General features: G+C 53.2%; 1 protein-coding gene across 2 annotated transcripts in view; it reads left to right on the plus strand.

Annotated features, from left to right (window-relative positions):
- Positions 1-491: 491 nt before the first annotated feature.
- Positions 492-25,699, plus strand: part of Axin2 (axin 2) — a 30,550-nt gene continuing 5,342 nt past the window's right edge. The window contains exons 1-9 of one of the 2 annotated variants that reach the window (XM_027946327.2): positions 492-583; positions 3,280-4,211; positions 11,956-12,096; positions 19,646-19,748; positions 22,108-22,248; positions 22,338-22,846; positions 23,098-23,292; positions 23,584-23,814; positions 24,375-24,470. In XM_027946327.2, coding sequence (XP_027802128.2) covers positions 3,397-4,211; positions 11,956-12,096; positions 19,646-19,748; positions 22,108-22,248; positions 22,338-22,846; positions 23,098-23,292; positions 23,584-23,814; positions 24,375-24,470 — 2,231 coding nt within the window. In that variant the 5' untranslated portion in view covers positions 492-583; positions 3,280-3,396. Of the gene's footprint in view, positions 584-1,015; positions 1,224-3,279; positions 4,212-11,955; positions 12,097-19,645; positions 19,749-22,107; positions 22,249-22,337; positions 22,847-23,097; positions 23,293-23,583; positions 23,815-24,374; positions 24,471-25,699 lie in introns of those variants that run through there. The other variant, XM_071603148.1, reaches the window with a different exon arrangement.

Here is a 25,699-nt window from a genome sequence, read left to right on the forward strand (position 1 = left end):
TCCCTTTCCAAGCTCCTCCGAGCACAAATTCCCAGGGAAACTTGAACAGAGGTGGAAATGTTTGATGATAGAAAAAAAAATCTGCTTGCTTGCAGTTCTTGCGATGGCCAGATTGTTATAAGAAACTGTTGCATTCCAGAGCAGTTGAGGGCAGGCAGGGGGAGGAGACAAGAGCAAAGAGGCCGGAGAACTTGAAAGACCGAATCAGAACTCCGGCAGAGAACGCCCGGGAGGCCGCGGGGGGCTGACTAGGGGCGGTAGAGGGCTGGGGAAGAGTTAACGCGGGAGCGGAGCGTGCGGCGGGGGCGGGACGGGGCGGGGCCGGGCGGGAGCGGGGCGCTGTCCCTTTAAGGCGGGCGGCGCGGGCCGGCCGAGCGCCGCTGTGATTGGCGCGGCGGGATCACTGGCTCCCAAGCCCGGCCCGGGGGAGTCGGCTGGAGCCGGCTGCGCTTTGATAAGGTCCTGGCAACTCAGTAACAGCCCGAGAGCCGGGAAATAAAAATAACCCCGCAGCGCGATGGATTTGGGGGCTGCCTGGCGACCGCGGCGCCCGCCTCCCGGGTCGAAAGCCCTGCTGTAAAAGGTGGGGGCGGCGGCGGGGCCCCAGAGGAGTAGCTCAAGGAAAGCCCCCTAGGACCAGGACGAGGTCGTGTCGGGCTGTGTAGTGGGCGCGGGCGACAGGAGGGGGCCCAGCGGGCCGGAGGCAGGGCACGCAGGGGGTGCGGGCTGGGCGGCGGGCTCCGGGACGGCGGGCGCGGGGGGCGGCCGGGTGCGGCCGGCGAGTACCTCCCTTCCAGGACCGTGCGCTCGGCTCGCGCCTTTGAAGTGCACAGTTAAATCCACAGCGCAGTTTTTGTTGGAAGCGCCCGGAGGACATTTGGTGCGCCGAGTGACTGCTGGAAACAGGACCTGTGTTGAAAGCCGGGCCGGGCGGGGGCCGGAGGGGCCAGGGGCGGCCGCGGCGGGGGCGGAGGCCCGCTCGGATCGTTTGCATAAAAGGGGCGGCGGGCGCCTCTCCCCTCCCCCGCGGAGACCTCGCTCTAATCCGGGATCGTCGTTTCCCCGCACCCCCTCCCCTGCCGCGGACTCCCTATGTTCTCCGACGCCCCGGCCGGCCCGGGGGGGCCCGGGACTGCCTCTGCGAGCGAAGCCGGGGGCTGGGGCCGGGGCCCTGCCCGGGGTGCCTGCGAGGTCTCGCCGCGGAGCGCGCGCGCGGATCAATGGTGAGTGACGAGGCCGCGGCGGCCGGGCGGCCCGCGAGCTTTGATGTGCCGGGCGGCCCTTTGAAGTTGGCAGGCCGGCTATTTCGGGGCTCGCTCTGGGCAGGCGCGGAGGGGAGCTGCCGGACAGGCGCCCAGCACTCCAGGGGGCTTGGCCGGGCCACCCCGAGCGTCCTGCGCGAAGCCCCCTCCCCATTGCGGGGGCCGGGTGGCTGGGGGCCGGGCAGGGAGACTTCTCCAAGTGGCGGAGGGCGCACATCCCCCTCGGGGGTCGCGTCGCTGTGGTTATGGATGTGAGTCGGGGAGTGAGTGTACGCGGGAGTGCCTTTGGAAGGTGGGATGAAAGGGCGGCGGCGCCCCCCGCTTGCCCTCCCCTCCGCCCCCACCCCCGCCTTCGCTCCCCTCCGCCCCCTCCCCCGCCTCTCCCCCGCCCGGTGCTCCCCTCCCACTTCTCTCCCTCCTCCTCTGCCCTCCCAGCCGCGGGTCCGGGCTAAGGGGCCCTGAGCACTGGCGGAGGCTCAGTCTGCGCGCTGGACCGGCCGGAGCCCGGGGTGCCCGCGTCCCTTCCTCCCGTCCGGGCCCCGCGCCCCGGGTCTCCCAGGCCCCTTTTGCGGAGAGGCAGCGACTTCGCGCGTCGCCATTTCTGGACTAGGCGGCTGCTTTCCGTGCTTTTTCTGCGGGCGCTGCTGCGAACCGCGGCGCTGGGGACCGACCCCCGCCCGAGCTCGGGTCGCTGCTCGCCCGTCCTGGGGCTCGGACTCCACGCTCTGCGGTTCGTTCACCCGGGCTCTGGAGGTGTTCGGTTGAGTTTGGGCTGGGGGGCCGGGCCGGAGGGGCTCGGAGGAGATGAGAGCCCGGCCTCGGCGGCCTTCGTCTTGCAGGTAACGGGGCCGCCCCACCTCCCCTCCTCCCGGGTGCGCGGCGCCACCCGCAGCCCTGCCACTCCACAGGCGGCGTTGCCCAGCACGGCGTCCTGAGGTCCCAGGCCCGGGCCGCATGTACCCACCCAGGGCCAGGTCCCCGGCCCCTCTCCCGGCAGTCCACCCGGACCGCCCCTACCCTTCTTAGTTTGATCCTTCCGTGCTAGGGAAAGCGACTTGTTTATTGGTTAGATAAGACTTTGGGGTTTTGGGGGGAAAAAGAGCTTTGAGGTCAGTGGAGTTCGGGATTCTTGGCACAGGCAGTAGTAGCGTGAGACCGCTTCTGATCTGGTTTTGTAGGGTTCGCGACTCGGGGAGGCGGGCTAGAGGTAAGGGAGCGACGGGTTCTGAGGCTTTTCAGCTATTTTGCAAAGTTCCAAGACCAGTCTCATCTGAGTGATTTGCTTTCTGGTTTTGGGAGCGGGTAAGACAGAGGTATAGCCTGAGACGGATTCTTGGCGTGCGTCGGGTGGGGGGGGGCGATATTTGCATCTGGGACGGGAGAAGGTGCCTACTGAATCTGGAAGTGTGGGAGCCCCATTCCATCTATGTTGGGCGGGCTTCTTTTGGGCTGGGATCTTCTATATTTTTAAGGAGTGGAAGAGGGAGCGCACTGGGAGGGGGCGGATGGGAGGAATGGGAACCAGATGCCAGGGAAGGGCACGTTTGGAGCTCCAGTTATCTGTGCAGAGTTGAGCGCGGAAATTTTTACCGAAATTGACATCACCTGCACACAGCCCGACGGCTGGGAGTGTGCCTCCTAGGAGTTGATGCTCTCGGAGGGGGGCGGACTGGGCTGCCCCTACGTGCGTGCGCTAGGGCTGAGCCGGTATTTGGAAAGTTGTGTCTTACACCTCCCTTGTTGTCCTCTCCGCCCCCGCCCTTCCATCTCACCTTCTCCGCCCCTTCCCCAGCTCCACCACCCCTGAAAAAGGGTGAGGGAAGCTCAGATTTCGCCTTTGAAAAAGCAGCTTCGGATACTTGAGATGAGTACCTCACGGATAGCGGGGTTGCTTGATTTGAATTTGAGGAGTTGAAAAGCCTGTTTACTTTCTTGCTTTGATGTTGGGTAGATCTGGTTTTGATTAGATCAATACCCTTTTCTCTCTCCCCACCTCCCCCCTTCCTTTTCTTCCCAGAGAGGAGGCTCAGATGAGCCCCTGCTGACTTGAGAGAGAGAAAGAGAGAGACCACGCGGATTGCTGAGAGGAACTGGAAGAAAAAAAATCCCAACTCAGTAGAAGAGCTTCCTCACTATGAGTAGCGCTGTGTTGGTGACTCGCCTCCCGGATCCCAGCAGCAGCTTCCGCGAGGATGCCCCTCGGCCCCCGGTTCCAGGGGAAGAAGGGGAGACCCCACCCTGCCAGCTGGGGATGGGCAAGGGCCAGGCCGCTAAACTCATGCCTGTCGCCTCAAACACCAGGCGAAATGAAGATGGGTTGGGGGAGCCCGAGGGGCGGGCGTCCCCGGATTCCCCTCTGACTAGATGGACCAAGTCCCTGCACTGCTTGTTGGGCGACCAAGATGGTGCTTACCTCTTTCGGACTTTCCTGGAGAGGGAGAAATGTGTGGATACTTTAGACTTCTGGTTTGCCTGCAATGGATTCAGGCAGATGAACCTTAAGGATACCAAAACTTTGAGAGTAGCCAAAGCAATCTACAAGAGGTACATTGAGAACAACAGCATTGTCTCCAAGCAACTGAAACCTGCCACCAAGACCTACATAAGAGATGGCATCAAGAAGCAACAGATTGACTCCATCATGTTTGACCAGGCACAGACTGAGATCCAATCGGTGATGGAGGAAAATGCCTACCAGATGTTTTTGACTTCTGATATATACCTCGAATATGTGAGGAGTGGGGGAGAGAACACAGCTTACATGAGTAATGCTGGACTCGGGAGCCTAAAGGTCTTGTGTGGCTACCTCCCCACCTTGAATGAAGAAGAGGAATGGACTTGTGCCGACTTCAAGTGCAAACTTTCACCCACTGTGGTTGGCTTGTCCAGCAAAACCCTGAGGGCCACAGCGAGTGTGCGGTCCACAGAGACTGTTGAAAATGGATACAGGTAAGACTTTGGAAGAGGCGGGTGGGGGCGGGGCTTGCAGGCTGATTTGGACTTTACAGATGTTTTGAATTAAGTTGGATGGATGGATGGATGGATGTGCTGCAGAGGCTGACAAAGGTCTGTTGAGATCTAGGACCGCTGGCCAGAACCTTTTGATCTTGGTTTTGTTGTTTAAGGGGGTGGGTGGAGATGATGCAGGCACAGCTAAATACCGAAGTCTTCCAGTGCTGACTTCAAACAGCAGGCAGTATTCATTAATGTGGGTTACTTATTATCCTGGGCTAGAGCCTCAGAAGGGGTTGAGAGAGAGAGAGAGAAAGAGAGACAGAGAGAGGACAGCAGCTTTTGATGCCTCTGAGTCACCAGACCCACTAAGCACCGGTTTGGGAAGGGGTCATTCCACCACTAATCAGCAGAGGGGAATTAACATGGCTAGGGAGGAAGCTGGGTTGTGGTGGAGGCACAGGAAATAATGTGTGCACCCATCGAGGGGTAAGTGGGATCCTTTGAACTTTTTTATGCTAAGATAAGAGCCAGCATTTGGCTTAACTACCAAACTTGTGGTTCTCTTTGTAGATACTTACCCCAACACAAACCCTTCTAACCCTGGGAAGGTCCCTTAGCTTTGGACTCTGCTGGTTTATGAATTGAAGTTTTTCAATGCCTAGAGCCCGAGAGTCAGACCTCAGTTGATTTTGTTGCTAAGTGCTGATGGAGAAGAGACCTTGGTCCAGGAGGACTGGGCCCTAGAATATTTTCTCCTTTTGAAGCTTCAAAGACAAAATCCTTTGCAGAATGGCCAATTCTTAAGATTCTCAATCTTTGCAGGCAACTTAAGATCTCCTTTAAGGTTGAGTTTTTCTGTTTCCTTGCCTTTTCCCACTTCCTAATATCTGACAAGAGAATGCACTTCTTGGTCGAGGTTGTTGCTTATGACATGCAAGGGAAGAGGTGGGGCCGTACTTGATTGCCATCTAAATGGCTTATTTTGCTTTCCCTGTAGATCTTAATGTTATGGACCCTGGTCTGCTAGGTAGCTGCCTGGAGGTTTCCCTCTCTCTGAAGGGTGTGGCCTCCATTGTCCAGTACCGGAGGAGAGGGTAGGCACCTGATAGTATATCTTCAGCCTCTCAGGTTGGGGTCCCTAGGTTTGAGCCTAGCAGGCTATGATTAGATGCAGCCAAGGGCATTGATGGTTAGTGAGAGACAATGGCAGGCTCATTCTCTCTCCACCAGGGGGCGCCCTCACAGCCTTGGCAGCCAGTTTACCAATGCTCAGACATCTGGTCTGTACCTAAATTGAACAGGATTGGCTTTTGCAAGGAAGTACAGGATCACATGAAGGAGTTTTTTTTTTTTTTTTTTTTTTTTTAATTGTAGATAAACACACAGTATCTTTATTTGTTTTTAATGTGGTGCTGAGGATCAAACCCAGTGCCTGAGCTACAGCCCCAGCCCCACATGAAGGAGTTCTTTCAGCACCTCTAAGCTTAGGGAGTCAGGTTGTTTTGGAAGACTGTTTCTGGCCCCTGAAGTAGGGAAGTCACTGAACGCCTGCCACTGTGCGCTGCTCCATCATGATGACACTGGGGTAAACCTCTTCTGCGGGCCTCCTTGCCCTCCCACTCACTTGTGGTCAGAGCTGAGATGCCTGAAGGCCTGTGACAAGGCTGCTTTCCCAGAGGCCTTCTGACAGTGGAGCTTCTGTGTCTCAACCTGATTGTCACCTTTGCAAATAGCACAGTGTGGTTTTGGATGCCAACAGGAGGAGAGCACTCTTCTCCTTGTGCATGGGCTGGAGAGAGCCTGGTTTGCTTTTCCCCCCTCTGAGGCTTCTTCTGGGGTATTTCCAGCACCAAATTTGAGATTGCTCTTGAGAAGCTGTTGGGGTCCCCAGACAGGGCAGAAGATCCTTTTTTCAGTGCTGCCTTCTTGGTTGTAAACTGGGGACACCCTTGATGGAGAGGGGATGGCTGTTCATTGGCTGAGCGTCCTCATACTAGATTCATGTGTGATCTTCCCACTGTTGGGTTGGAATGAAGCATTTCACCTGGACTATCTGCAGCCTGTCTGTCTTCCCTGAGCATTGTCAGAGAATTTAAGAATACCCACATGATCTAATTTCATTTTAACATGCAAGATATTTGAGTGTGGGTACAGTCCCCCCAAGGGAGATGCTGTCCCTAAGTCCCCCCGCGGCCTGTGTTCACAGCCTTTCTCTGCTTATTCAGAAAGCACGAGGTGCAGGGATGCACTGGAGACTGACCATTCTCATCGAGTCTTTGCTGAAAGTGTATTGGGAGTTATCCCGACCCTTGGTTCCAGCCCTGTTCATCTTTCTGAAACTAATATTGAAGACTTTGAACCTAATGTGCCCATCTGTAAAATGGGTTGGCATGATCCTTCTGTCATAGTCATAGGGCTATTCTCAGGATCAAAATAATAAACACAAAAGCCCTTTGTAAAGGGAAGCATTTTGAAAAGATATAAAGTGTTATAATTGGTATAATTAACCGTAATTGGGGATGTGAAAAGGGCACCGAGTTGGCATATCACTTTTAAAGAGTAGCTCTTAGGTTTTGGCCCATTTTTCCTTGTGAGGTTTTGTAGGTTCCCCTTCCCAGGCCTCAGTGCTTGATGCTTGTTGGACTTGCTCAAGCGCGTCTCTCCAGCCAGTTCCTGTGCTGCAGGCATCCACTGACTCTTGGTGCTAAGCCCACCCCTGCATCCACTTCCTCATCGTGCAAAGTGCCTGGCACACAGGAGGGGCATAGGAAGTTACTTCTGTAAACTAAATGAAACAGAACAGGAGCCCTGCCGAGGGTCTCTGGTCAACTGTCGAGAGTCTTGGCAGCCAGATGCCCAGGGCACTGGCCAGCCTTCCAAGCCCTGTGTTTACCTTGGGCACTCAAAGGAGCCTCATTTTTAATGACTTGTTTGCGTCCTTACTGATTTGGTGTCAGGTTTAATATAAATAGTTGGGACGGAAGAGCAGGAATTATCCTCAGAGGGAAGGGCTCTGGTTTGCTAGTGGTTGAGTGGGATGCTTAGGCTTTTGATGGTCTCTATAAATAACTGAGCGCAAAAGTGACCTGTTGGTAGGAGCACGTGTAAAAACCCCAGCACACAAACACACAGTGTCGGGGTGTGGGCTGAGGGGACTGCGGGTGTGGGCTCTCGGCCCAGCATTTATTTTGGGCAGGGGATACAGTGTTGGGTGCACAGAGCATTGCTTCCCTTTCTGCCCGGGCCCCAGGCAGGGCTCATCTGCCTTGGATTGGGCCCTCTGCTCTGGCCTCACTTAAAATCCACTGGGCCCAGCAGATGGCCCTCTGCTGGCTCCAAGTGCTTCCTGTTCTCTGAAAGAACTCGCTGATGAGGCCCGTTTTTGTGTGAAGCCATTGGAATCAATCTTGGCTTCAGTTATCAAAGAAAATGATGCCATTGGAAAGATATGCAGGAAGCAGTAGTCAGCAATCAGAGGATGAAGCTCGGTGAAGGCCTTTGGCTAAGATACACTTGTCAAACTTTGCCTGGTTCCAAAAGGCACTGACCCCTCACTGCACACCCCTTGATCTTGCCTTCAAAAATGCTGTTGAAGTGGGTGTTGCCTGTTGGGCAGGGACTTTGTAAGTATATTGTCAGAGACTCTTGGAAGCAAGTCATCTTTAAGTCGCATTGCTGTAAAGGGCCCTATAAGGAGGCCCTGAGGATGGTTGTGTGGGCTCTCTGTAGGGAGCCTCTGTTCCGGGCTGTGGGGAGGGGCTGCGGCAGAGCATCTCATCATCTTGTGGAGATGAGAGAAGAGTGGGCTAGCCACAAACACTCACATCCGTTGAGCTCCCAGGAGCCTCTGCTCTCTGACAGCTGAAACCCCTCTGCATACTGAAGTGGCAGAGGAAGGCTGTGGATGCACGCCCGGTGCAAAGAGCATACCCATATGTGCCCCAGGCCTCTGCGCTCCATAGGAATGTAAAGTCCTTGCAGCAACTGGAAGCCTAGGAAGAAGGAATCAAAGCATCTGGGTGCAATTACTGTAGCATGGTCGAGTTCCCCCCCCCCCCCCTTTTTTTTTTAAGTAATCACAAGAAAACAGCTCTAATCTGCTTTCTTAAAATTAAGTGGTGCTTTTGAGAAAGTTCTGGGCACTTCAAAATTGAGTTTCCGTCTCCCCACAACCTTACCTCCTTCCTCTGCTTCATCTTGTTATGACTGCAGGAAAATCCAAGTACTTTATTGCAGTCAACTGAGTTGAGAGCAGTATATTCCAGTTTTAATTACTGGCCACACAGTAGCCCTCTATTTTAGAAGTGGAGGGAGCCGAGTTTATTTTGGGATCCATGTGTGAAAGAATGGGCGGGACTCTGCGCACATGGGGTTTGAGTTAGGTGTCTTTTTTTTGCTGGGGAGGAAGGAATTTCTATTGAGTCATTTTCTCCCCGTGGAGGCAGAAATATAAGTCTTACATCTGAGGCATTGTTGATGTGTTAATGCCACCAAGATAGCAGGACCAAGGGATGGAGAGTGTTTGAGTGCTGTTTATGGCTGCTCTGGTTTCTCTGATCTTCCTCTGTTCCTCTTTTCAAACTTTTTAGCAATCTGTTTGGATCTAGGTCTTTGAAGAAGGCTTAACCAAGTTTTGAGCTGCCACGTGCCACCAACTACTTTTGGTGTTGGAGACACGTGGCAAACAGGGCCCAACCCCTCGTGAAGTGCTCAGTCTGGTACATGAGACAGACATTGGACAGGAAAGGGGCCAGCGCTCTGTTGAGCTAAGTCATGGTAAATACTGTGGGAGAAGTCAGTAGCACTTTTGAGGACAGTTGTTTTTGCTGGTGGTTGGCTCTTTTGGAGTGTGACTGTGACACCTCCAATCACAGTGCCCTTGCCTGGCCCGTCAGCGTGGGAGAGCATAGCATAGGTGGCCACATTTGACCTGCTCACTTCTCAGGTGGATGCCCCCCAACGTGGGAGGCTGTTCCTTGGTCCAGCTGGCCAGTCCCAGTCTCTGACTTCTGGTCTCTGTCAAGAGTGTGCAGAACCTACCTACAAAGAGGTAATCTTGTTCACCTGCTGTGAGGCGGGGCCCCCACCTGTGAGCCCTAGAGAGCTGGAACTGGGGCAGTTTAGACTTGGGTGGTTCTTTGGCCTACCCTCATCCACTCCCGCTCACAGCTCTCTGACCAGGTAGAAGTCCTTTCTTCTCTCTGACTTGTGAAGCCCATTTCCTCTGGTTCTGCCTCAGGGTGAGGGTGAGCTGGGAGCATCCTCCTCTTGAGTTCCTCATGGGCTGGGACGGTGCTTTTCCCATGTCCCCCCGCGGCCTGTGTTCACAGCCTTTCTCTGCTTATTCAGAAAGCATGGGGTGCAGGGGTTCACGGGAGACTGACCATTCTCGTTGAGTCTTTGCTGAAAGTCCCAGGAGGGGGCAAGACTTTTAGCCTCTACAGTTAGGTGGACAGGGCCAGTGTCCTTGGGGCAGTTCAGTCACAAAAGTATGCAGCATGTTTGCACCTTCTGGTTAATTCCATGCCTATGTCGCATCTCTAAGGTCTGGCTTTCTGCTCCAGCCTAGTGCCTTAGAACAAGGTCAGGTCCCAGCTGACATTCAGCCGCTCCAACCAAGTCTCCAGTGGGGTGGCCTTGATAAGGTACTTGGCCCATTTAAGGCTTGGGGACCTCCTTGGGTGGTTTTGAGGATTTGAAAACAGCAGCTGTTAACCTGCTGTGGGCCAGCCCTGTTCTTGGTACTGGGGAGTAGTGACGAAGACCCTGTCCCCTCAGGAGCATGCCTAGTGGTTGGTGGGTCAGTGGTGTTCCTGGTCGTTAACGTTTCTGAACTGAGGGCGGCAGGTGAGCCTGGAGCTTCACTCCAGTGTTTCTGCGGGGGTAGCTCTTGGCACACGCAGCTGGCAGGCTCTCCTGCTTTCTTCTCCGTCCCACTGCCCCCTGTTGCCCTTCCACCAGATGTGGCAACAGCTTCCCACGAGGCTCCCGGCTTGCACTTGCCCCTCCTTCTAGTCCCACCTGGTGGCAAACCCTGGGCCCCACATCCTGCTCTCTGTCCTCCCTACCCCGGGCCTGCTGCCCCCTGCCTTAGGGCCCCTCCCCGTCGTCCCAGTCAGACAGACTCTGGCCCTGCACCTGGGCCTCCTTCCTGGCCCTGCACCCTGCTCTCTCTGGTCGGGGAAAGCTTTCCTGCCTTCAGTCCTGGTTTCTTTTCCTTGGATTCCTGCTCATTCATCATGATGTACCTCGTTTCCACCCATCCCAGGGAGCTGGCCCCAACCATCCCTGCTAGAAACTTCCTGTCTGTCATTTGGGCCACCTGATATCATGTATCAGGTTGCTCATGTCCTGCCTTGTATTCTAGAACTTTCCAAAAGGTTGAGACTGTGTTTGTATTAAGAGGCAGAAAGAAAGGTTCATTGAGAGCTGGATGAACCAGCGCCATGCCCGCCAGCTCCGGCTCTGACCAGGGCACCACCGAGGGCCTCAGCTATAAAATGGGCACAGCACAGCTCTCCATACCCAGGGCAATGTGTGTCATCTTTGCGCCCCTGATAACACTAGGCCTGCCTCCCTCCTGATACCCCCCCACGTGATGGTCATGTGCCCACCAGGCCAGGAGACCAGAACCTGGGGACTGCGAATACCCAGAGCCCAGCAGGGGGCTGGACACATGTGAGTAGGAGCTTAGTGAGCACCTGTTGGTGGCTCACCTTGACCTCTCATGGACCCCTCTTCTTGCTAGCCCCAAGGCTGTCTTTGCGGACTGTCTTCTGTGGCCTGATAGAATGTGTTCTAAAGGGAGGAGCCTTCCTTTCTCCTCCAGTTGAGTTCTTTGCTGCCGCCTTGCCCTTGCGGGGCATGGTAGGGTCTTGGTACACTAGGCTTGAAGGGACTTTAGGAAGGGTCCCTTCCTGCAGCCTGTTGACCTATCTCCCTTCCCCCACTGAACTCCCTGGCTGGTGACACAAGAGGAATGCAGCCCAGCAGGAGAGGGGCACACTGGTTGTTCTGGGAGGAGATCAAGAGAGAGAGCAATGGGGACCCAGAGGCCACTGAGACAAAAGGGCTGGAGACCCCTGGAGGAGGGGCCTGGGCCTCCTTTTAAAACAGCTGTGCTGCTCATTTCAGTCCTGCTGGCCTCAGCCAGCCCTGGGGGAAGGAAGGCCTGGATGGGGGAAGGGGCAGGACAGAGGCCCAGCACAGGGGCCAAGGGAGCCCTAACATTGTCCTAAAGTCTTCTGCCCCATCCGTCTGGCCTGCTGTGGAACCAGGATCAAAGCCAGAGGGCCAATCAGGCCCCCAGTTGTTCACATCACTAGGGCTAACAGACCGGGCGGGGAGGGAAGATGCTTGGGGCCTGCCATTGCACTATTTTGGCCAGGCTCCGTATGGAGAGGGGGGAGAAAGACACCTGTATCCACTGACTTGTTCCCCTCTGTTATCACAGTCTCCTAGAGCAGAGCAGAGTCTACGCCTTCTTTGCAGGTGTGTATTTAGGACTCTGTAGGACCCCCCTGGACTTCCTTCTGTGCTCTGGCAGACACCTACTGATGGGGGGGAACCCAACATGCCTCTCCCCAGGGTGACTCACTGGCGGATGGGCCTCCCTTTTGTGGCCCACCTGGACCTGGGCAGCAGGAGACATGGAACAGGTGTGGGATTGTGTCCTTACCTGATGACCTGGGTTTCCACTGACCATCAGTGGCCACACTCTGACTGTGCTTTTCCACAGGTCCCTCAAGAGGAGCGACCCTGTCAATCCATATCACATGGGTTCCGGCTGTGTCTTTGCACCAGCCACCAGCGCTAATGACAGCGAGATTTCCAGTGATGCCCTGACAGATGATTCCATGTCCTTGACGGACAGCAGTGTGTGAGTATCTGGCCGCTCCCCCTGTTGCCTCTCCTCCTCCCCTGGCTTGGCATTCCCATCTGTGTGAGTGTGGACCTTGGTTCCATGCAGGGGAGTGTGACAATGGCGTGGCTCTGGTTGAGGGGAGTGACATGGTTGTTGGGTGGCATTAAGCTGTGAGCTTTCAAAGGGCAGTTGAGGTGGCACCTTAGCAGAAGAAAACCGAAGTCCAGCAGAAGGTCAAGTGAGCATTCCTGGAGTTTCAAAACCTGCCTTCTGGTTCTCCCTGTGGGAGCAGTTGGCCTTGACTGGGCTTGAAATGCAGGTTCAAAACATCAGGTGGGACACAGGAGGAACTGCAAGGGTTCATTGTATTTTTGAGGAAGAGGCATCGAAGCAGGGTGGTTCAGAAAGCCAGGTATCTCCTGAAGGGACACCCTGTGTACAGTGCCCACACGGAGATGTTCCAGTGGACGTTGTTCAGTCCAGTAAATGTTGGTGGAGGCTGGACTGTAGAATCTGGAGATTCTGAGTAGAGGCTTCCTCAAAGTGGGACCTGAGTTTGGGTCATTTGCAGGTGGGTGATTTGATTTTTTTTTTTTTTTTTTAAGTAATCCAAGTCACTGAGGTGGTCTGATGGGATCAGGAGATCATCTGGTGAGGTCCTGCTTTGAGTTTGAGGCCATTTGAAGTTAAGCTGTAGTTCTCTTGATGGAGAGCAGTTCTCCATGGGTCTTGTAGGGGTGTGTGTGGGCGGGGGGCCCCATTTCCTGCCGTCCTTTGAGGTTTTGATTCAGGAGACTCAGGTGGACCCTGGGCATGGGTGCAGTTCCCCAAAGGTTCTTTATCCAACATTGAGTTGAGAATCACCATTCCAAAAATGGTCTCTGAGGCTTTTCAACAAATGTTCTGGAGCCAGAACTTTGCCTGCTAAGGAAACAGTTTTGAAGGGCGAACCGAACCCACTGAGTGGTGTTGGGCCTGCCTGCTTATTTATCTGTTCTTCTTGGCTTCCTAAACTGGAGGTCTGTTCTTCCCTTTGGTTAGAGACTATCTGGTTTCTCTTGGCCACTGCTGCGTGGCCTGTGGCATAGGGAACGTCGAGGAGGCTAGCTTGGGACTCTGCTGTTGGTTTTCCTGGTGGCTTTTATTATGTCACCTCAAATTCCCTTGTTAGTAAAAGACGAGAGATCCCTAAGTGAAAAATTCCATTTTAATAAAAGAACAGCATTTTGGCACTAGTGAACACAGAGCAAGCAGTGGTTCATCCGCTGTGGAGGAATGAAAGGTTTCGGGTTCCCATATTCGCTGAGCGCTTTGAGTATCCATACTTGAGAAAAATTATTCTTTGATGGACGTATTTCTCACAATGCAATTTGATCTATCTTTACTGAGTAGTATTAGACAAGGCGTAGTTTATTTCTTGGTAATCCAAAAAATTAATATCAAGATCTGTGTTCATACTGTGTTGTACCTTCACCTCATAGGCTGTGGGGTTCTATGGGGCCACCTGCGCCTACATGTATTGATCCCCCCTTTAGGTCATTTTTCTCTTTGTCGTTCTACGTACTGTCCTTGTGCTTGTCGTTCTACCCACTGTCCTTGACCAAGTATTACTCTTACGCATTTATTAATTTGTGGATTGTGTGGGAGTCTGAGTGCTACGTGTAAAATAAGAGTAAATTGGAACTGAATGAAGGCTTTGAGGGAGCCTTCTAAGTCCAATGCAGTTTACTTAAGACTGTGAGGCTTCTGTTTAGATTTCTTAGAGACTATTTTTGGCTTGCTTCCTGGTCCTGGCTGCATTTCAGTGCCCATCACTGAGGTGTTATTTTGGGTTCATGATGAGATAACTCGGGTGTGGTCCTCATACTTGCTTCTGTTTGATCCTCACAAGACCCAGTCAGAAAGGTAGGCAGGTCCTGGTGACTTGACGACAAGGTAGGAAATCCTGCTGCATCCTTGACCACTCTGCAAAAGCAGAACAGCCATCCCTGCCTGATGTGGTCCCCGCCCTTTGCCCCCTGTGTCTTCTCTGAGCATGAACATTTCTTTTTTCCCAGTGTGAACATTTCTGCCATGAACTGTGTTGATGTGACTAGTTGTTCATGAGATCTTTAAGTCACTTTGGGTTTCTTTTCACTAGTGATCAGAATGCTTTTTTAAAAAGAGGTTTGGGTGGAGTAGGAGGAAGCTCTCCCTACAGCCTTCCAGGTTATCGTTTAGAAGTGACACAAAAGCTCTCGCCCCTTTCTGCATTAGCTGAAGCACTTTGTGGACTTCAAGTGTGGGGAATCCACTTTCAGGACTCAGAAAGATTTGCAGGCCACTGATCCTGGGTAGCAGGAGATAGTGTGGAGGCCAGTAAAGAACACGAGCACAGAGACAAATGGGAAAATCCATCACCTAGCAGCTTTCTGTCATGCACAGCACATACCTTGGGGCTCCTAGTGGCAGAACCTCTGGGTGTTACAACAGGGTGTCACAAAGTGTAGCTGTCTTGATCCACAGTGAGTAAACCAGGCAGCCTAGAGAGAGTAGCTGTGAGGCCCAGAGACCTGAGGGTTCATGGTGTTGGCTCTGATCTTTTTGGCAGCTGTGGGTGGTTCAGAGCCTTCTCCCAACCAAGTGAGAGGACTGTTAGACTCACTGTCATTCCAAGTGTGTAGACCAACTGTAAGTGCAACTGGGGAGTGGGATATCGCCCATACCTGGGGTTATTTGTCTCATGCTGCCTATGATGGGGGACAAAGGGTCTCCAGAACCAAGAGTCCACTGGATGGGGCTTACTAATACTTTAGAGGTTCCTGAGGTCTCAAGCTGCCATTGACTGCCAGGGATGGGTCGCTTGGGGTCACCCCACTCTTTGCTGAACAGACTTGGCATGGACTTAAAGCTTGGTGCGATGTGAGGCACTTTCTGGCCTGCTGGCCCTGGGTGTGTGTGATCTGCCCTGTCTCGGGCAGTCACCGGGATTCCCAGGACTGGGATTAGACCCCCTCTCCAGAGCTCTGCCAATTGTGGGCCTCGTGCAGATGAGAGTGCCAAGCGAGAAATAAAGTGTGTGGGGATGAAAAGCTGCACTGAATCGCTTTCAGCCCATTGTTCATCTGGGGAGCTTAGAGGGGATAAGAGGGTAGCAGGCCCCTTTGAAATTTCCTGAGCAAGTGAATAGGAGCGCCCCATAAAGCATGAAAAGAGCCCCGGCTGTTTCTCCTCTCACAATGGCCAGCGTGGGCAGCCAGGGGCTGAGGGGCTTGGTGAGGGGGGTCAGCTGCCCTGCTGGGAGTTGGGAGGGGACAGGGCTGGGGAGGGGGACCGAGGGGGTCACAGGCAGCCTTCAATAGACTCCAGAAGGTTGGAGTTCATTAGACACAAGCCCAGGGAAGCAATCGTCTCATTTGCGACAGAACCAATTAAGTCCCAGGGGCCTTTGCAGGCAGCCTGGGTAGAAGGTGGGGCAGGGCTGGCCTGGGCTTGGTTACTGGTGGAGCCGCACGCCAGGCCTGGATGTGCAGAGCAGGCAGGGGCTTTTAAAGAAATCATTGCCTTCTTCCAGAGCCTGCTGCTGACTTCTGTTTTCCCCGCTAAGTAAAAAGCCCTGTTAAAGATGGCTGGGGATTTGAGTCTCCATTATAGGCCTCTGAGAAGGCTGTTTTATGAGCCTGTCACTCAGAACCTGTATTCTTGGAAGAAATGATTGTCTAATGTTTTTTTTTTTTGTTTTTTTAAATATTTTTGGAAGTTAACTGCCAGACTTCCAGCAAAATCCTAAACCCTAATCCGTGAGGCCTTGGGGACAGAAGGAGTGTGGGGCCACTCCCAGGCATCAGGCGTAGGAAGATGGAGCACGGGGGGCCAAGGACATCAGAAGCAGTGGCGCAGTGCCACCCAAGTAGAGGCTGGCGTGCAGAGGTGGCAGGGACTAGGAAGCCGAGCCCACGGCGTGGAGGGCTGGCTCCTCTTTCTGTGTGGAGCTGCTCCTGTCACTAAGGTCAGCCACATTTGTAGATTGCTTCTGCTCAGAGTGTCCCCAAATCAGCACAAGATGATTTCCTCCCATTCCACACAGGGTGACGTGATTTGTTGTATTTATTTATTTATTTATCTTTATTCCCTTATATCTTATTTATGGGGGTTTGTTCTGGACACCGGGGAATGCATCCAAGCGGACTTCAAATATTACCTTATCTTACAAACCAGGCTTTTGATGTTGGCTGTGATCGGAGGCTGCCTCAGAGTGGCTGCCAAATGCAGATGCGCATGGACGCGCGTGTGCAGGAGCCTGCTATTTCAAAGCCACCGGAAAAACGACATTCAGGTTAGGTCGGGCAGAGCGGAGTCAAAAGGCTCAGCTAATTGGCTTGGCTTAAATGGCAGCTAAGTGGAGTCCACACTTCAAAATCTGTGCTCCCCAGAAACAGCTGGGCCTGGCAGCGGGCTCGTTAGCTAAAATGTTTATAATTAAAGGCGACTGTAGAGGGACCAGAGCGCTGGCACTCTTCAGCCCACAGTTTTGAGCAGCCAGGAAACTGATCATACACTTCTAGAGCTTGAATAAAAGGAGAGAGAGGCCCCCTCTTGGAATGAGGGACTGTTTGGGAAGAAGATTTTTGGCTGGGGGAGTTAAAGCCACATTTCCTTGAAGGTGCCTGTAAATTCCTTTGCACCTTTCCAAGCTCAAATCTCCTCTGTCTACTCTGTTCACAAGTTGCCTTTCGCACATTTGGATCCTTCACCTGCCCTGGGTGTTTGGGGAGTGGGGCGGGGTGCATTTGAAATCATTTGGTCTTCTTGCCTTCAGTCTGGCTGTCACCTGCTTCTCCTGCCACCTTTCTTCTCTCTCTCTCTCTCTCTCTCCCTCTCTCCTACCTTGCATGGAGAAAGCAGAAGAGGTATAAAGCTTTACCACGGGTTTCCATCCAAAAGGAAAGCGGAGAAAAGACTATTCATGGACCTGAAAGGAGTTTCAGAGGGGACAGATGGAGGACCATCCTAGGACTGTTGAAGCCTATGTCACTTGTGCAGTGGTAGGGTCTGTGGGCTGCTTGATTCTTGCCCCCAAGATTGTCATGAAGAGGACTGGAACAGAGCCATCCACTCTTAGGTCTCTGAAGGTGGGGAGCTGGTCAGGAGAGGGCCATGAACACCACCTGCAGCCCTGGACAGTGCAAGTGGATTAGACCAGCATGTGCCTCCCAGAGGCCACTTATTTACCAAGCTGCCCGCTCAGGGGCTGGAGATGCTGGAGTCAGGTTCAGACTGTCTCCCTCTCCCTGGTGCTCTGTTCATCATGCGGTGAAAGGAAGGATTAATTGGTGGGATCACCTCCACCACCCACATTCCCAGACCAGGGAGTATTAAGTTGTAGAGAGGACCTTCTAGAACCTTCCTCAAATTTTCTCTTTTCTTTCAGGATGTCCAGTGACTCCTTGGGGTTAGGAAATGGCACCACTACATTCAGACCCTCTGGAGGTTCTGCTCTTCTGGTGGGCTGGGAGTGGCATCTGGAGTGATGATGGCCTTAAGGGAGGGCTGCTGAGTTATGGACACCTGTTTTGGAGTTCAGCAATGGCTTTAATTTGGTCCTGGGTCTAACAGCTACTGACTATGACTTCAGGCAAATTATTATTCCTGGTCACCTGTAGAATGTGTGTTCATTAAGGTTCTTTTTTTTTTTTTTCCTTTTGGTACTGAGGATTGAACTCGGGGGCACTCAACCACTGAGCCACATCCCCAGCCCTATTATCTGTTTTATTCAGAGACAGGGTCTCGCTGAGTTGCTTCGCTTTTGCTGAAGCTGGCTTTGAGCTCATGAGCCTCCTGCCTCAGCCTTCCGAGCCCTGGGATTACAGGAGTGTGCCACCGCGCCGGGCTTCATTAAGGTTCTTGTGAGAAGGAAGTCCGATGATTTGTCAGATGTTTCAGCCAGCATCTGACCCCCAGTAGGAACTCAGTTTATGGGAGCTGATGGCCTTAAGTTGCAGTCAGTTGCCTGGGGAGGGAGTTGGTTCCTGGTCAAGCTAGGTGTGCTCACGGGGTCCAGTCTTCTCCTGTGACTGGCAGACAATAAGTTAGTTTCAGGTGACTCAGAAAGGTGCTGGACTTAGAGCCCTATGTCCTACTCTGCCCTCCAAGGGCCTGGTCAAGTGCAGGCCTCAGTGAGTAGCTAGCTGACTGGGAGACCTGCTTCTCATGGGCGCTGGTCAGCCAGCTTGCCCCTGCCACAGAGCTCACTGTCTGCTTGCTGCCCTTTCCCCTTTCTCAGGGGGTATGACTCACACTTGGAAGTTCTTGCCACCCCCCAGTGATCCCCTTGGTGCACCCTCCAGCCCTGGTGTGGCTCGCCTAGATTGGCCTGTTGCTCTAGCGCACTCTCCATCGTTCCCTCAGTGGCCCTGTTTTGTGGCCTAGGTCAGCCAACTTGGGGAAAAGCATCACTTAGGATGCTGGGGCATCACAGATAAGGAGCCACAGGTCACCCAGTTCCTCCTGGTGCTCCCTTGGTGTCCTCAGGCCTTGTTCATGGTCAGCACTGCTGATGCACCAAAGATGTCTTCCTTCCTTTCACCGCATGATGAACAGAGCACCAGGGAGAGGGAGATGGTCTGAACCTGACTCCAGCATCTCCAGCCCCTGAGCGGGCAGCTTGGTAAATAAGTGGCCTCTGGGAGGCACATAAATGGCGGGGGCGGGGGGTGGCACACAGAGTCACTCCTTAACCATTCTACTGCTTTCAAGAATGAAATGAAATGCTTTTCTAAAAAGAATTATAGCAACTCTGGGTCATTGTTTAGTGTCTGCTAGCTTGAGTGGAGGCTTTCTTTTTAAAAATTCTTACATTTGCTAATGTTTTGTTCTTGTTTTTAAATAGATTGATGGACTTACGGGCCCATAATTCCTTCAGGTTGCCCTAAGGTCTCCTTTCAAGAAGGACTTCCTTTCCCAAATTATGCCCCGATTTGTTTATGGAGCGGGCGTTGGAGCCAAGGGAAATCATAGGGTGATTTATCAAAAGAAGGACTTTGGGAATGATTGAGAAGTTGACTGCTGGAGATTATGCACACCTTCAGTAATGCCTGGGTTATCCTCTGTGGGTTTGGTTCCCATCCCTCCAACCTTTTGCTCTAGCACCATCTGTAATGCTCTGTTTTCCTAAATTGGAATAATAACAGGCTATTGGGAGAACCAAAGGGGCCTGAGAATCTTCTGTTTGGGGCACCTGAAAATGGGAAAGCCTTTGCTCTGTATTGGGTTGGCTGGAGGACACACCAGTTCTGAGACAGCCGCCTGAGAAATGAACTTCCTAAGCTCCTTTCAAGTTGATGCTTCTGCATCTGCGAGGGGGCCAGATTCCCAGTGATGATTGATGGGCAGGATTTAGAATTGGTTTGGCAACTTGATCTTGGGTGGCTCTTTCCCCATGGGGACACTGATCAGGTCTGGCGCTCTCCTGTGGAAGTGTGTGGCCCTGTGCTCTGGTGGGGTCTCTGGACAGCATGTGTAAGTCAGCGCATGTGCTGCAGTAATCCCTGTGAGCCAATGGATCATGTCCTTTTCTTTTCCTTAGAGATGGAATCCCTCCTTACCGTATGGGGAGTAAGAAACAGCTCCAGAGAGAAATGCATCGCAGTGTGAAGGCCAATGGCCAGGTGTCCCTACCTCATTTCCCGGTGAGTGCAGATTTCAGGGGGGGAGGTGGGGAGGTGGCAGTTTTCTCCAGAGCCGAGTCCTGAAGAAAAGGATGGGAAGTGGGGTGGGGAGGTACAGGAGAGGAAGAGCTGTACTTAAGGTCCCTTAGGGGAAAGAGAGAGAGGAAGAGCAGCATGAGAGGCAGAACATGGTTCTGTGGGGTGTGGTGACAGTGATGTAGTGATGAGGTTCAAGATGACTTATGTTTTGAATCTTTTTTTACATTTTCTGAATTGCAAAAGGGAAAGTTCCCTATGAGAAAGAAACCAGATTAGCTCCTTTCCAGAAACTAAGCAATGCCAGGAGATGACTGCACGATGAAGTCATTTGCATTCCCACACAAATGGAAGCCTGCTGAGGGCAGGGAGTTTTGTGCACTCTGTATTCAGACTAACAAGGTTTCCTGAGACATAGCAGGTGCTCAGTGAATACCTGATTGAGTGCACGAATGGGGAGTTTAGAGGAATCTGCTCCTTTGGAAGGAAAGCCCTGTCCCTGGGACTTCTTATTGCATTGATGCATGGCTCAGTCATTTCAGTGATCCATTTATCTATTTGGCCATTTCCCTTACTAACTTCTGAAGCCCTGGAAGTCAGCTGTTCTCTCGTACCTGTTTCAAACCTCAGAAGCTGGGTTAGTACCTGCTGATGAGTCTCTGCCAGACAAATGTGAAGGAATGAAGTGTTTGGAGGTGAGGGTCCCATGAGCAACTTCTTCCTATGATTAAGGTAGTGGGTAAAGGATTTCTCTGGAACCTTCCTTTTATTTACATGTCCCTGAAAGCAGTTGGTACATGGACCCCTGAACTCCAGAGCTACCCCTTAAGTATCCCATTTCAGGGATATGCCCCTCAGAATGTCCTGAGATCCAGGATGCAAGGACACCCTTCCTCAGGGAAGGGAAGAGAGCACCCAACCTATAGCAGGTATCTGCCAGCTTCAGAGTCCAGTTGGTCTGTCTGGCTATGTGGTATTTAGAAAATTAGCACATCCAGTGCTAATCCTAAGTTGCATCAGTGCAGACCACAGCTCTCCTCTGAACACTTGTCACAGACAAGGGCAGACTTACTTTGTCTTAAAATCAGAACACTTAATTAATTGGGGTGGGGGGGGCGGGTGTGCTCCAGAATTCCCTTTTTGCCCATGCAGTAATGTGGATGACAGATATTTCTGACTGGGGTGGTGGTGGCATGTATGTTAACAGTGGAAAGTTCTCTTGCCCAGGCTTGTAAATTAGATGATTTTGTCCTGGGGTGTGCAAATCGACTTCTTCCACCAGGCCTGACTCTGATGGGGGCTGGGCTGCGTGGAGCCCGCCTTGGTGAGAATGGCCATCTACCCGGGGGCCTTTCAGTTTCTGAAGCTAAGTGGTTGCCGTGGCAAGGCCCCTTTCTTCCGCTGGGGAGATGCTGGCCTTTTTTTGCAAGTTGGCCTTCTGCTCCCCCACCCCAAAGAAGCCGGCAGAGCAAGAGGGAGATGAGGAAGAAGGGGTTAGAACAAGTGGAGAGGTGGGGGGTGTGGTGGGGGGGAGCAAGATGACAGAAAAAGGACAGAAAGCTGGGCGGTGGGGGTCCTCTCTGTTTGCTGCTTTTGGCAGGCGTTCTCGGAGCCTTTTTATATTCTGCACTTGATTTGGAGATGTTCCCTTTTCCCTTGATAGATCAGCTTCAGGCAGCCGAGCTCAGCAGTGTTCTGCTCCTCGCCTGCAGCAGCTTTCTTCATTTTCTGTACAAAGAGATAGGGAGGAGGGGAGGAGAAGAACGGGGAGATCCAGGACAGTGTCGAGACAACACCACCTCAAAGGTGCGCAGTGTGCGGCCAGGAAATAAATTACCACTTCTTCTCTGATCTGGGGCCGCTGGACTCTTTTTTTCCCCTTTTCCTCCCCCCCACCTCCTTTCCAATCTTACTTTTTTAATTTCCAACTCCCTGTCTGTTTAGCCTCTACTTTTTATTCCTTGAGTTGGTTTCTCTCCCCTCCCCACCTCAGAGGGCTGCTTTTTTTTTTTTTTTTTTTTTTTTGATGTTTGACAACAGTCTTTGAAGATTCTCTACTTCAGAGTAGCTACTGATGGGCTGGTTGTACTACAGAGAGAACAAGCAGGGCCTCTCGGAGTGCGACCAACTGCTCCTGCCCAAGGCAAACGCTGGCGGGGACCATGGCTCTCCATGAGGCCGCGGCGCCCGCACATAAAAATCCCGAGCAGCCCAGGCCGCCTCGCCAATCGCTCCGCACCCAGACGTGGGGACGAGGCACTTCCCTGGCCCCGCTGCGACCAGGGCCCACCGCCTGTGCCCTCCTGGCCACTAAGCGTGCCCGTCCCTTCCCCCGCCTCCTTAGAGAACCCACCGCCTGCCCAAGGAGATGGCGCCCGTGGAACCTGCCGCCTTCGCGGCTGAGCTCATCTCGAGGCTGGAGAAGCTGAAGCTGGAGCTGGAGAGCCGCCACAGCCTGGAGGAGAGGCTGCGGCAGATCCGCGAGGTAGCGTGGCGCCCCGTGTGGCTGAGAACCCGGGCCCGGGGCCCCACCTGCCACCTGGGTCACCTCCCCTCTGCTGCCTCCCCTTCCAGGACGAAGAGAAGGAGGGGTCCGAGCAGGCGCTGAGCTCGCGGGAGGGGGCGCCTGCCCAGCACCCCCTGTCCCTCCTGCCCTCTGGCAGCTACGAGGAAGACCCGCAGACGATTCTGGACGACCACCTGTCGAGAGTCCTCAAGACCCCTGGCTGCCAGTCACCCGGCATGGGCCGCCACAGCCCGCGCTCCCGCTCCCCCGACCTCCACCACCACCACCACCACCACCAGCAGCAGTACCACTCCCTCCTCCCGCCTGGGGGCAAGCTGCCCCCCATAGCTGCTTGCCCACTGGTCGGCAGCAAGGGCTTCACAGCCAAACAGACGACGAAGCATGTCCACCACCACTACATCCATCACCATGCCATCCCCAAGACCAAGGAGGAGATCGAGGCGGAGGCCACACAGAGGGTGCGCTGCTTCTGCCCTGGGGGCACCGAGTATTACTGCTACGCAAAATGCAAGAGCCACCCCAAGGCCCCAGAGCCCATCCCCGGGGAGCAGTTTGGGTGAGTGTCAGGAGTCCAGTATGTCCTGGGTGGAGCTTCCCTGTCAGCCCAGGCACTGGACGGGTAGGAGGTGGGGTCCAAGGTCCTGGACACTTGGCTTCTGGGAGGTGGGCAGAGGCGGCTGCAGGGTGGCAGGTGGCAGGTGCATGGGCGGTCTTTCCTCCTCACACTGTATCTGCTGACTGACTGGTGCAGAGTCCTGGAGACGTGACTGGCTGGCTGGGTTGAGTGTGGCTCTTGGTTCTCCACAGTGGCAGCAGAGGCAGTACCTTGCCCAAACGAACCGGGAAAGGCACGGAGCCGGGCCTGGCCCTGCCCTCCAGGGAAGGAGGGGCCCCTGGTGGAGCTGGGGCCTTGCAGCTTCCTGGGGAGGAAGGAGACAGGTCGCAGGATGTCTGGCAGTGGATGCTGGAGAGTGAGCGGCAGAGCAAGCCCAAGCCCCATAGGTAAACACGGGCAGCCGCCTCCGTGCGGAGGTATTGTGGGGATGGCTATTTTTGAAGTGGGGAAAACAAATGTGACTGTTTGCTCCTGCCCTCTTAATATTAGACATTGGACTGGGCAGACCACAAAAATGTTATGTTTTGGCAATGACCCGTGTTGGTGTTATGGTAGAGTTATTTTCTTCTTCTCCCTCTCTCAGCAGAATACACAAGTTTCTATTGAAGTCACATTTTCCAGTTTTTCTAACCTAATTTCTCTTTTTTTTTTCTTTCTTTCTCTTATTCCTTGCTTAGTGCCCAAAGCACAAAAAAGGCCTCCCCACTGGAGTCTGCCCGTGGGTCCTCAGGTGAACGAGTCAGCCGGCACCATCTGTGGGGTGGCAGCGGGCACCCCCGGCCGGCTCCCCGCCCCCATCCCTTTACCCAGGACCCTGCAATGCCTCCCTTGACACCACCCAACACTCTGGCACAGCTAGAGGAGGCCTGCCGCAGGCTGGCAGAGGTATCGAAGCCCCCAAAGCAGAGGTGAGTGCATGGGGCCTTGGAGGTTGAGGCAGGGGTTGGGTTTTGAGGTGGAGACGTGGCCTGTTGCTGATGGGAGGGCCCTTCTTGGCTACCTGTGTTTCAGGCCCTCCTGTGGGGGGAGGGATTGCTTGGGGCTGAGTAAGAGCCTCCTTTCCACCCTCTAGAAATTGCTTGTTTAGTTATGATCATTCTGCCAGTTAAAGCAGGATCTGTTTGCTGGGCAAGTCACACCTAGGAGCGGGAGGGTGAGTTTCAGCATATCCTTACAAATCCCATTGCTTATGAATGTCTCTTGATCATTTAAGGTGGGTTAGATGAATGTGTAAGTAGCCATGACTGGCCCTGTCCTGGGCTCCCTGGGGTTCAGGATGGCTGTTCTGATAGACATTGCAGGCCTCCTGTAGCCCCTGTTAACATAGGGCCTTGGTTGGATGTCACAGGGATGGAGGTTGGGCACATGTTTCTTCAGGAGACCAAGGAGAGTAATTTTCTCTCTGTTTTCAATTGCCCTGGGGACAGCTGTGCATCTCATAATGCCTTTGCCCTGGCTGTGTCCTTAGGTGCTGTGTGGCCAGTCAGCAGAGAGACAGGAACCACTTGGCCACTGGTCAGGCAGGAGCCATGCCCTTCTCCAACCCAAGCCTGGCTCCAGAAGAGTGAGTGTCTTTACCCAGCATTACTGAGATGTGCTGAGTGGCTTTCATTTCCGGGTACTTGTTATCTGGAATTACTTTTTTTTTTTTTTTTTTTGGTACTGGGGATTGAACCCAGGGGTGCTTAACCACTGAGCGATATCCCCAGCCCTTTTTACTTTTTGAGACAGGATCTCATTAAGTTGCTTAGGGCCTCACTAAGTTACTGAGGCTGACCTCAAACTTGGAATCTTCCTGCCTCAGCCTCTCAAGTCATGGGTTTACAGGTGTGTACCACTACCATGTCCGGCTGGAATCACTTTTTTGTAAAACTCTTTTCAGCATATAAAATCATCTTGATTTTAACACCAGTGATGAGCAACAGTAAATAGAGATGTTGCACTCAGTGAGGATCCCGGAAAACATGTCAGTAGTAAGAACTGCATCACAACACAGGTTTCTGGGTCTCACAGGAATGAACAGCTAGGACCTGAAGCCCTTAGCACATGGGTAGAAGCAAAGTTGTCCCATTGAACTTGTAAGTCAGTGGTATGAGAAACATCTCGTGTCACCCTTGAGCAGGAGAGAGGTTCTCTACTGTTGCAGATAACTGACAAGAGCATCTTTTTGTTTTATGTGGTCTTCTCCAAAATTGAGCCATGATCCTTTTCAATAAGAGTAGAATGAGAAGTCTGGCTCAGTTTAATTATAGGATGGGCATTTAAAATGGTCTAAAGTTTTATTTCTTAGACTTCTTCATCCTGAGCAGTGGGCACTTGAAGTCCTGAATAAGTCATCTTCCTGGACCCACCCATTGTTGTAATTGGTTGGCCTTATGGCTACCAGCTGTCTGGCACCAGCAGCCTATTATTAGTATCATTGTTGTTGTTACTTTTAAAATTACAAAACCTTGGGATAAATGGGATTGCTGAAATGACTGGGCTACCTTAGTTGTGTTTTTTCTGTCAGAACGCTAGGTGGGCTTCAGGTGGAAGCCACCCCTGGAGGTTCACCTCCCAGCATTCCCTAATGGGGATGAGCCTAGTAGCTCCGATTCTTTCTCCTCTCTCTTGCCTTCATTGGCAAACCCCCCATTTGCACTAACCTGCATGGAGTCCCTCCATGTGGCATTGAGGAAGATGATAACCAATTTTACAGCTGGACGGTAAACTCCTTTCCTGCATGCTCTGTGCAGATCATGTGATTCTGGACTGTGTGTCCACCAGAGGCGGCCACCTCTGACAGGAGGGCCC

The sequence above is a fragment of the Marmota flaviventris genome, chromosome 17 (assembly GCF_047511675.1).
Source record: "Marmota flaviventris isolate mMarFla1 chromosome 17, mMarFla1.hap1, whole genome shotgun sequence".
In the NCBI taxonomy this organism is placed as follows: Eukaryota; Metazoa; Chordata; class Mammalia; order Rodentia; family Sciuridae; genus Marmota; species Marmota flaviventris.